The sequence below is a fragment of the Lepidochelys kempii genome, chromosome 1 (genome assembly GCF_965140285.1).
Source record: "Lepidochelys kempii isolate rLepKem1 chromosome 1, rLepKem1.hap1, whole genome shotgun sequence".
In the NCBI taxonomy this organism is placed as follows: Eukaryota; Metazoa; Chordata; order Testudines; family Cheloniidae; genus Lepidochelys; species Lepidochelys kempii.
This window is the reverse complement of record NC_136380.1, coordinates 207,197,142-207,209,351: the sequence shown is the minus strand read 5'-3', so window position 1 is coordinate 207,209,351 and position 12,210 is coordinate 207,197,142. Positions and strand designations below refer to the sequence as shown.

General features: G+C 40.9%; 1 protein-coding gene across 12 annotated transcripts in view; it reads right to left on the bottom strand.

The window, feature by feature from the left end:
• STXBP5L (syntaxin binding protein 5L) overlaps window positions 1-12,210 on the bottom strand; it is a 440,505-nt gene that overhangs the window by 133,908 nt on the left and 294,387 nt on the right. For all 12 annotated transcript variants that reach the window (XM_078848433.1, XM_073309722.2, XM_078848419.1 and 9 more), the window contains 3 exons: window positions 10,053-10,125; window positions 3,446-3,593; window positions 13-80 (listed from right to left, as the gene is read on the bottom strand). In XM_078848433.1, the coding sequence (XP_078704559.1) occupies window positions 13-80; window positions 3,446-3,593; window positions 10,053-10,125 (289 nt within the window). The remainder of the gene's footprint in view (window positions 1-12; window positions 81-3,445; window positions 3,594-10,052; window positions 10,126-12,210) is intronic.

Below are 12,210 nucleotides of genomic sequence, written 5' to 3'. Positions count from 1 at the left end.
TTGTGTTCTTACCCTGTAATAATAATTTCAGGATATGTCTGTGTTCCTAGGTTCCATGCTCCCCCACTGATTGGCCATTCCTAAACACAATTACAAGAGTTCACAGAAAAGAGTTATTTCTTATGGTCCTGTGGACTGCACATTTTTAAATGAATAACATCATAACAAATTATACCTAATTTATAAAAATGAAGACAAGGTTGTAACATTATCTTGATAATTTTTAAATACATTTATGTAGATGCAACTTCTAATTTATTGTTTATAATATTATCTGTCCTAAAAGCATAGAGATTTTTAAAACAATCATTAAATATTTGTGTGGTCTAGTGGAAGGTTCTGAATTAACAGCTTTTCAGACTGAAATTCTTTATAATAAGGGATGGAGGAAGGAATAATAAACAATCAATTGATCCTTCTATTGGATTCACACGGGCTGACCCTTGGGGCTTCAACAGGTCTCTGTATAGGCATAACAGTCTTCTTGCGAGGATCCAAACGCAGGATTGGGGCCTTAGATTAGACAAAATGCAGCTGTGCAAACTTTTGAACGCTGCTTTGTCAATGTGCCTCAATCATAAGAATATAAGAATATAATAATGGCCCTACTGGGTCAGACCAAAGGTCCATCTAGCCCAGTATCCTGTCTTCCGACTGTGGCCAGTGCCAGGTGCCTTAGAGGGAATGAACAGAAGAGGTAATCATCAACTGATCCATCCCCCGTCGCTCATTCCCAGCTTCTGGCAAACAGAGACTAGGGACCCCATTCCTGCTCTTCATGGCTAATAGCCATTGATGGACCTATCCTCCATGAATTTATCTAGTTCTTTTTTGAACCCTGTTATAGTCTTGGCTTTCGCAACATCATCCAGCAAGGAGTTCTACAGGTTGACTGTGTGCTCTGTGAAGAAATACTTCCTTTTATATGTTTTAAACCTGCTGCCTATTAATTTCATTTGGTGACCCCCCCTAGTTACTCTGTTATGAGAAGTAGTAAACAACACTTCCTTATCTACTTTCTCTACACCAGTCATGATTTTATAGACCTCAATCATATCTCCCCTTAGCCATCTCTTTTCCAAGCTGAAAAGTCCCAGTCTTATTAATCTCTCCTCATACAGAAGCCGTTCCATACCCCAATAATTTTTGTTGTCCTTTTCTGAACCTTTTCCAATTCCACTATATCTTTTTTGAGATGAGGCGACCACATCTGCAAACAGAATTCAAGATGTGGGCATACCATGGATTTATATCGAGGCGACATGATATTTTCTGTCCTATTATCTATCCCTTTCTTAATTATTCTCAGTATTCTGTTCGCTTTTTTGACTGCCGTTGCACATTGAGTGGATGTTTTCAGAGAACTATCCATAATGACTCCAAGATCTCTTTTTTGAGTGGTAACAGCTAATTTAGACCCCATCATTTTATATGTCTAGTTGGGATTATGTTTTCCAATGTGCATTACTTTGCACTTTGAGTTAATCAACAAAAGCCTTCACTGAGATAACCAGCTATAGGGATGGGAGGAGAATTCAGCCTCCAAAGTCAATTTAGTTCTTGCCTTCTTTGCTAAGGCAGCATATAATCTTAAAGACCATAAAGAGGACTGTCTTGATCATGATTCCTGCACATACCAGTTTCCATGGGAAAGGAAGACAATGTCTTCCCAGTCAAGCTCCCGTAGGAGTTCAAGAAAAAGAAGGCAAGACAGCTGCACCCAGTTACCAGAAATATATGTATTCCTGGTTAAAAACTATTTTAAAATGGAGTTAGGATTAAAAGCACATATCAGTAATTTAAGGGTTAAAACATTACAGAGGTGTTGTAATTAGTCCCAAACCAAGTGCTATAAATCCAGGAAATTCTGAGTTACAGTTAAACTTAAAAGAAACCATCACATGCTGAGGTATGGAAATGCAGTTTAGAGCACCTGAACAAATTTAACTCCATCCTGTAGAGAAACCATGCAATAACCATACTATTCTGACATGCATAATAATGCCTGTAGTTCCAAATTAGATTAAACTGATTTTTAAAGACACATTTGCTTTTTTCCCTCTCTCTTTCTCAAGGAGGAGAACTGGTTGCAAGGGGACTAGGGTTGTGGGAGCTTCTTGCCTAGGGAACAGAGAGACAAGTATAGAAATGGAAAGTCATGAACTTGGGGTATTGATTGGTAGGGACAGGACTGCCCAGGGCTTTGCTTATAAATAACTAGGGCTATAACTATGCTCTTCCCTCGCCTGCTCAACTGCTCCCAGGGAGGATGGAATTAGTGTGTGTGTGTGTGTGTGTGTGTGAGAGAGAGAGGGGTGTGTGTGTGTGTGTGTGTGAGAGAGAGAGAGAGAGAGAAGGGTGTGTGTGAGAGAGTGAGTGTGGGGGGGAAGGTGTGCTGAATGAGCGAAGATGTACGTACAGTATAGATGCCTGGAAAATGGCTGGGATCATCCTGGCTGATGTGGAATGGATGGGTGTGGAGTGGGGGGATGGATGTGCAGAATGAGCAGATGGGCAAGTGTGGAATGAATGGAGGTAGGTGGTGAAGTGTCTGGGGAGTTGTGTGTGTGTGGGTAGAAACGAACTGGAGTAAGTGACTGGGAGAATTAATTCAGGATGTGGGTGTGAGTAGGAAAAATTGGCAACATGACACATTTATTTAGAGTTATACAAATGCATTTATATTTATGTACATTTATGCAAATATATGTAAATCAGAACGTACTTTTTTTAAATGGTGGCAATAATGGCTAAAAAATATCATTAATTCTAAAAACAAAAATTTGCAAATGCAGACAATGCATCAGGTTTCTGTGAGTTTTAACCACATGGGAAGTTTGGAGGGTTTGTGTTGTTTCATTACTGAAAACAGCAGAGACGAAAAAACAGTCTGATACCAGGAGCTAAATTTCTTAAAAGACCCATTTTGAATAAATTTTACCTCAAACTAATTAACAGATTTACTTGCAAATTCTCAGAAAGGACCCATGATCCTGCAACGAGGTCTGCAAGGATGGAACATACTCTCTCATAGTACCCCGCTGAAGTCAGTGGAGCATCATGTGGGAACAGGGATCTGAGTGCCTACATAGAACCAATTGCAGCATCAGAGCCCAATTGACTTTACTCAGATGAGAGTGAAATTTTCTGTGCATGCATGCTGTCAAATGCACAGAGTAAACAAACTGAAAAAAATAGTGAAAAATCTTTTCCCCGATAACATCTTTCAGTTATAATAATCTCAGATGTTACTTGTAACTACAATAAAGGAAAAAATTTGAGATAGAAATATGAGTTTCAAATTGGTGATATCCCTTTATCTTATTTTAATATGAGTATTAATGTGAGAAGACACACAATGAAAATCATTTTCCAGAAGATTAGTACACAGTTTAGATTTTTACAATTAAACTCTCTTCATAAATAAAATGTACTTTTTTTTTACCTTATTGCTGTATCCTTGCTTTTTATGTTTAGCTCCTACAGAATACAACACGGGAATCAAATCTGGAGGACAATCAGCAAAATATTCTGTACAGGTAACTGGTGACTCATGAATGTCAATGGGATAAGGATTTTCAAAGATTGGAAAACTAATGGAGGAAGACAATTTATTAGTATCATTGTGACACATGAAGTAATATTAGATTTTCTTAAATATTAAAGTATATAAAACAAAAGCAAATTTATCTAAATTAAAACTATCATTATTCATAATACATGCTATTTTCCTTATTTCATATTTTCTTTAAAACATATTTATTGTTTTTAATCCCAAGAATAAAATTTACCAATAAAGCCAATAAAGGTGACAAAATTAAGGTACCATAACTGCAGTCCTTCGTCTTGTCAGTTTTTAGTCACATAAGTAGTCCTGCTAAAGTCAATGGGACTACTTGTGTGAGTAAAGGTTTGCAGGATTAGGTTCTAATTTTTCCCCACATCTCTAGAATCTTCCCTATAAAACATAAATATTACATATGTTTTCTGAATGCTATAATCAATAACATATGATTTATATTACAATTAGAATAAAAGAATCATAGAATATCAGGGTTGGAAGGGACCTCAGGAGGTCATTTAGTTCAACTCCCTGATCAAAGCAGGACCAATCACCAACTAAATCATCCCAGCCAGGCTTTGTCAAGCCTGACTTTAAAAACCTCTAAGGAAGGAGATTCCACCACCACCCTAGGTAACGCATTCCAGTGCTTCTCCACCCTTCTAGTGAAAAAGTTTTTCCTAATATCCAACCTAAACCTCCCCCACTGCAACTTGAGACCATTACTCCTTGTTCTGTCATCTGCTATCACGGAGAACAGTCTAGATCCATCCTCTTTGGAACCCCCTTTCAGGTCGTTGAAAGCAGTTATCAAATCCCCCCTCATTCTTCTTTTCTGCAGACTAAATAATCCCAGTTCCTTCAGCCTCTCCTCATAAGTCATGTGTTCCAGCCCCCTAATAATTTTTGTTGCCCTCAGCTGGACTCTTTCCAATTTTTCCACATCCTTCTTATAGTGTGGGGCACAAAACTGGACAAAGTACTCCAGGTGAGACCTCACCAATGTCAAATAGAGGGGAATGATCACATCCCTCCATCTGCTGGCAATGCTCCGACTTATACAAAATGCCGTTAGCCTTTTTGAGAACAAGGGCACACTGTTGACTCATATCCAGCTTCTTGTCCACTGAAACCCCTAGGTCCTTTTCTGCAGAACTGCTGCCTAGACACTCGGCCCCTAGTCTGTACTTGTCCTTGTTGAACCTCATCAGATTTCTTTTGGCCCAATCCTCTAATTTGTCTAGGTCCCTCTGTATCCTATTCCTACCCTCCAGTGTATCTACCACTCCTCCCCGTTTAGTGTCATCTGCAAACTTGCTGACGGTGCACTCCATGCCATCCTCCAGATCATTAATGAAGCTATTGAACAAAACTGGCCCCAGGACCGACCCTTGGGGCACTCCACTTGATACCAGCTGCCAACTTAAAGACAAGAATTGTCCATAAAATTATGCTGTAGACATACTGTATTAGTAACCATGTCTCATAATAAACAATTTTACTCAATTTGACAGTGGAATATTAATTCTCCATGGTTTGTACTGTTGAAGCAATTGCAGACAAGTCAGCCCTCAATTTAATTGCTGTTCACTTGTATTAGCTTTATCTGTCAAGATAAGGAGTAATGCCTCACACTTAGAGCAACAATAAGCATAGAATGTCATTCATAAATGAAAAATGCACAAGGAGAGGTTACTTACCTTGTTCAGTAACTGGAGTTCTTCAAAATGTTTTGTCCCTATGGGTGCTCCATGTGAGGATATCAGTGTGCCCATGCACTCTTGATCAGAGATATTTCTGTTAGTAGTTCCTGTGGGCTTGCACTGCAGGCCTCCTCATGCTCCGGGGTATGAGAGAATATAGGGAGGAGCAGACCTGTGCCACTCCAGTTCCTCTCAACTCAGAGCATGCTAAATCTCTGAAGCAGGAGGAAAAAGAGGGTGGGTAGTGGAGCACTCATAGGGACAAAACATCTCAAAGAACTCCAGTTACTGTACAAAGTAAGTAATGTCTCCTCCTTCTTTGAGTTAATGTCCCTGTGGGTGCTCCACATGAACATAAGAATGGCCTTACTGGGTGAGACCAATGGTCCATCTAGCCCAGTTTCCTGTCTTCTGACAGTGGCCAATGCCAAATGCTTTAGAGGGAATGAACAGAACAGGGTAATTATCTAGTGAACCAATCCCTGTCATCCAATTCCAGCATCCCAATAATGAGGAGACTCCTGAATAGTACCTTAATGTGGAAGAAAGTGCTGAAGAGATGGACCCAGTATGGAGTATAGAACACCTTCACCAAAGACTGCATTCGCACTGGAGGCATGAAGTTGGGCATAAGGCAGTGAAAACATGAAATGGAGTACCAGCTGGCTGCCTTTCAAACGTCCTTGATGGGTACATTCCTAAGGAGGGCAACGGAAACAGATTGAGATCTGGTAGAGTCAGCAATGACTCTAGGAGGGGATTGCATCCCAGAGGACTCATAGCAATGCAAAGTGCACTCCAATACCCAGTTAGTTAGTTTCTCTTGGCAAAGGAAACAAAGAGTCTGGGGGGATACCCCGAAGGGTTTAGTTCTGTGAAGAGTAAAAGCTGGGGCTCATCTTATGTCCAGTATATGGAGACTCATCGCTTCTCTGGATGAGTGGGTTTTGGGGTAAAATACCAGCAGATGAATATCCTGATTGGTGTGGTACTCTGATGACACTTCAGGGAGGAAGTGAAGGTGGTGATGCAACATAACTTTGTCTGGATAAATTGTAATATGGAGGGTCAGCCATGAGAGCTACTAGTTCCCATCTTTCTGGCTGAGGTGATTGTTACAAGAAACAAAATCTTGAAGGACAGATGGAATAGCAAGTAGGTTGCCATAGGCTCAAAGGGAGGTCCTTTTAATGTGTTAAGTGCTAAATTATGGTGCCAGTGTGGGGTAGGGTCCCACACTGGATGGAACAGATTAAGGAGGCCCTTTAAGGAATCTTGTTGTCTAGGATGTGCAAGACAAAGACACCCTTGAATGGTGGGTGGAATGCTGCAATGACAGATAAATGAATCTTAACAGAGTTCAGGGAAAGACCGAGAGATTTGAAGGTTAGTGCCTAGTCGAAGATGTATGCCTGGGGAGAATTGGCAGGAGATACAGAATGTTGGGTGCACCAGATTTCTACTTCTGCTGGTAAATCCTTCATGTAGTAGATTTCCTGCTATTTAACAGAAACAACTGAACTTCAGGAGAACATTTCTGCTCTACATCCAAGAACTACCGAGAAGTCAAGACCTGAGAGGCAGGGCTGATCGGTTGGAGTGGGTTATGGAGCCTGATTCCTGGATCAGGAGGTGTGTCATCAGGGGAAGGTGCAGAGATGGACATGTCATCAGATGGGTCAGGGTTAGGAACCACACCTGTCTCCGCCATGTGGGAGCTATGAAAATGATAACTGTTTTTTTTTTCTTGTTTCAGTTTGAGCAGGGCTTTGTGGATCAATGGAGTCTGAGGGAATGTGTATAACAGACCTGGGTGCCAAGAGGCAAGGATAATGTCTTCCAGGGAGTTGTGCCATGTTCCCCACTTGATAAGCAGCATTTTGAGTTGGAAGGTGCGGAAGATGCCATGTAAGACAGATTTCTTGAAAGGCAACATTGGTCAGCTCCCACTTGTGGTCTTGATGGAAAATTCAGCTCAGTGAATCTGTGATGGCGTTCTGTGATTCTAGCAAAGAGATCACTGAGATATCTATTTTCTGGGCTAAGAACCAGTTCCATAGCATTATCAACTCTTCGCATAAAGATTGTGATTTTGCTCCTCCTGGGCAGTTTATATAGTACATTGTTGCTCAGTTGTCCAACATCACTCTGACTGATTGGAGATAGCTGAGAGGTAGGAAGTGAAGACAGGGCACTGATGTGTAGTGACAACTCTTGAGGAGTCCACCTGCCTTGGGCAGTATGATCTTGTAGGTGAGCACCCCGTCCTAGAAGTCAGGAGCCTGTAGCGATGATGTGTATGGCAGGTAGACATGAGAAGGCAGTTCCCATGCAGACTTTTTGAAGGTCCTTTCACCAATTGAGGGAGTGGAGTACAATCCATGGGACTAACACCTCTGTGGACAGCACTTCATTGTTGGGAGTGTAGGATGTCTTGCGCCAGGCTTGAAGACACTGGCAGTGCAATCTTGCATGGGGGGTTACAGATGTGCAGGCCATCATGTGTCCCAGGAGCTGAAGACATGCCCTTGCCATGGTTTGTGGGCTCTGCTGCAATGTGGAGATCATGTTAGACATCATGATGAACCTGTCTGCAAGTAGGGACACCCTGACCACCATAGAGTCTAAGGTGGCCCCAATACAGCTGTACAGGTATCAGGATTGATTTGTCTATGTTGAGGTGAAGGCCTAGGCAGTGGAATAGAGCTAGGGCCTTCTGAGTGTCAGATTGAACTTCAAGAAAAGAATGGCACTTGAGGAGTCAGTCATCCAGATAGGTAAAAATGACTATTCCCAAATGCTGACTGTGGGCCATGACAATGGAGGGGACCTTTGTAAAGACCGTTGGGGCTGTCAATAGGCTGAAAGACAGGAGACTGTACTGGTAATGGTCGGCACTTACTATAGACCTGAGGAAGCACTGGTGCAGTGGGTTTATGGCTGCATGAACCAGTCCCTGAGATCTAACAACAGAATGATTGTTATAAGCTCTCTGTAATAAGAGCTTGAAACTGCTCTCTTGTCCCGAGGCAAAAACTCAATAAAGTAAGAAAATTTACTATAGTTGGTTAAGTCATATTTTGCCATCAGGACTTGGTAGTTGGTGACTCGGAACTGAAGAGAGGCTGATGAGTGGCTCTTAAGCCCTAGGAGGTCCAGATGCGTATGCTTGTTATCAGACAGTGCTGATTTGAAGTGATGTTTCCTACTCTTTCATTGGCAGCATCAACAACAAGAAAGGTAGGGCTGGGATGAGAAAACAAGTACTCCATAATGTGAAGGTCCTTTGAGAGAGGAACCTTAAAGGTACCATTGAGTCCAGGAAGTGTTCCTCTCAATGAAATAAGTTTAGCGATATTGGAGGTGGTACCAGAGAATGCCCCAGTCATTCTCGAGAGGACTGGCTGTCAGTGGATGGTACTAGGTAAGATTACATCTTTGAAGAGTCCTTAGTCTTGAATGAGTCCTTCTGTCTGTAAGAGTCCAATCTTGGTTCTAATGGGTCCATACCTTGAGACTGCTCAACAGTGGGTTTCTCGGTACAGTTTCTCAGCACCTGGTTTTGTACAAGTCTCTTTCAGCAGTGCTGGGGTATCTGGTGGGAGCTTTATCAGTATCTGCAGCAGGACGCAAATCTCCCTACTCACAGATCTAAGTGGAGAGGAATGGGTCTCTTACATTTGGTTGTTTTCTGAAAGACTGAAGTTGTCCCCTGGTTTCTAGAGGTCAGAGCTGGAGCTGATGAAGTCTCTGCAGCGGAGTCTAATGTACAGGATGGAGGGCAGAACTGACCACACAGGTCTAAGGGAGCACTCAATGAGAAGTTTCTTCCCTTAGTTTTTGCCAGTCTTTAAGCCAGAGCAGATCTTACACTTGGATGGGACGTGAGTCTTTCTAAGAGAATGGAGGCAACTGGAGTGCCCATCACTGAGAAGTGACTGGTGACTGATCTGGCAGGGCTTGAATCCTGGGTTCTTGGGCATATTCTGCAAGAAAAGCCACCAGTCGAGAAGGCCAGAGAGGAAAAAGGGGGGAAGAAGTGGGGGGAGACCCCCCTTCAAAGCATAAATTGTGCTATAAAGGTAAATTAACAGCAAAAAAACTAAAACTACATATGAAAATTAAGCTTAAAAATGTGGCAGAAGAATAACTGCGTTAGCTAGATAGTAGATGCCTCAAAACTCCAACGATAATTACAGGTGGTTGAGAAGGAACTGGAGTGACGTGGGTCCACTCCTCCCTATATGCCCTTATACTGGAGCATATGGAGGCATACAGTGTAGGTGCAGACCCACAGGCACTAATAACAGAAAAATCTTCAATTGAGAGTGCATGGGTGCACACACATCCTCACCTAGAGCACCCATAGGGACAATAACCCAAAGAAGAAGGCCTGATTCTGATTTCACTTCCACCAGGTTTTACACTGCTGTAACTGAGTTGACTTACGTAGAAAAATCAGACAAATGAATATATGCTCGCCTAGTGAAATATTGTTGAACAGGTCTGTCAGTATTGACTGGAGAGGAGAAAGAATGAGTATTATTAGAATTAGATGTGCTGAAGATATTAATAATTTTGGAGCATCTACCGTGTGTGGACATAAGATATTACCTTAGAAAAATGGGAAAACCCGCTGGCCTATATTATCCGAGGGTAAAATTGCCTCCAGTGAATGTAAAGTTTTTATACCGGCAAAATAAAAAAGAAAAGTTTGAATAGACTTTCAACATTATCAGCTATATATTTATGAAGCAGGAACAGTTTTATATAGACTTTGTACTTACTTGCTTTGTGTTAGGTCAACAACAATGAGATCTTTTTCCAATAGTACAACTACAGCATAGGGTTCTTGAAATTCTAAAAGTGAGGAATCAAGCACAAAAAACATGCAGAGCTTTCCTGTTAAGCCTTTTAACCAAGTTAGCCAAATTATATAATCCTCTCCTGAACAATTATTGTATTTTAAATAAATGATTTGAGATAGAAGTCTGAATAATAACTAAAGACAGATTTGCCAATTAGAAAGGATGGCATTTGATTAGAGTCAGACAGTGATGTAGATGGCCCACAATGACAAGTAGTTTTGGCGACGTAATTTTTGATAAACATATATAGCAAAAATAGCATGGTATAATTATAGCATGCGAACATGGTGTTGAATTAAAAATAAAGGAGTGGAGCAGGTGACATCTGAAGGCAGCTGGGTATGTTACTCTATCACTGAATCTACTCATCACACACAGGGAGGTACCCTTGTTATAGACCTTGTGATCATAGACTGCAAAGGTTTAATGGGTATTAGAGCTTTTCTGTGGGCAGTGATTGTCCAAAGCTACATTCCACCAACTCCTTGAGATGCACAGTCCACCAACTCCCAATAGTGCACAGCTGTAATCTCAAATGCAAAAAGTTCACTAGATCCATTATTTTAAAATGTGAATTGGGGAGAGTTAATGAGGAGACAAAGATAACGAAGGTACACTCTGGAGGTGAAGAAAGAGATGCAGTTGTACTGCAAACAGAGTTCGGGAGGAATAGCGTGTAATGGGCTGAAAAAGAAGACAAAGATTTAAACTGCCTCCTCCCCTCCTAAATATCAAGCTGCCATTTGCAGTTTAGACTGTGGTCTTCTAACCACTCTTACACCACTTTCCTTTGTAAAAGTGAATTTTTATCTAAGTTGCCAATCACCTTGGTATCCAAACTATGATGTTCCAAGTTTGGGGTTTTTTAACAGAAATGAGTTCCAGATAATAAAGGAAACAAAGTAGGAAAGAAAGAAAAAAGTTAACACAGTAAGTATAAGGCATTATTTATATACTGGGAAGTATTTTTCATAATTAAAACATGCATTGCATAAATTGGTTTTTGTAGCAATATTATTGTTATGATTTTGTTGTGAGACTGCTGGAGGCATCTACTATTTTGTGATCAATTCAGGTGCAGTAGCTCTCTCTCTCACACATGATGTGCAAGGTTGAACTCCTCAGATGGTTGAAGGCACAAGGCTGAATGAACCTGAGGAATGTATCAACTAATGCTCTTCCCTTTGTGGTTTACTATTAATGCACATCCTGTGGTAGCATATTGACACACTGGATTATGAACAATACAGACTAACATAAAACAAAAATGTACTACTGTGTAAATCAGTAAAAGAATCCATAATATGGAAGCACCACTAAGTTTAACATAGTGAATTGGCAGCCCAGATACATTAATTCAATTATTGAAGCTTCCATTCACTAGACATTGGAAATAAATATTTGCTTTATACTAATTCAAATTATTCAACAAGGTTTTATTTTTATTAATTTACGTGCTAAATGTTTCTTCTACATTTCTGCTCACCCTCTTTTATGCTGAAGATACCAGACTTAATTTCTTATAGGTTTTTAGCTTTCCCTACCCCTCACCCTTCTTAGTTTTTCTGTTAATTTAGTCCTCAATTTAACAGTCCATCCCTGTTCAGCAGAGCAAAACCCTTCAGCACATTCTTAATTAAGCTTGTGCTTTGCTCAAAAGGGATGGATTTAAGCACAAGCTTAAACACTTTGCTGATTTAAGGACTTAACGTTCATGAAAAGCACCAGAATTACAGCCATGAGACTACAAAGAGTCTGGTGGCACCTTAAAGACTAACAGATTTATTTGGGCATAAGCTTTCGTGGGTAAAACACCACTTCTTCAGATGAATGGAGTGAAAATTACAGATGCAGGCATTATATAATGACCAAGCCATGAGACTTAAGCTCTCCATTTATTTCTGAGTAGTGGCAATGTAAGCTTCCTTACATTGACTGATCAGTGTGTGTCAACTGTGACTTGGAGCTCCCCTTCCCCCCACTCCCCACCTCCCCCCACCACACCATGGTAAGAGGGGAATTCAGCCCATTCATTTCTTGATCTTTCTGCGGAGACTGCAAACAAAGGGTCCAGCTG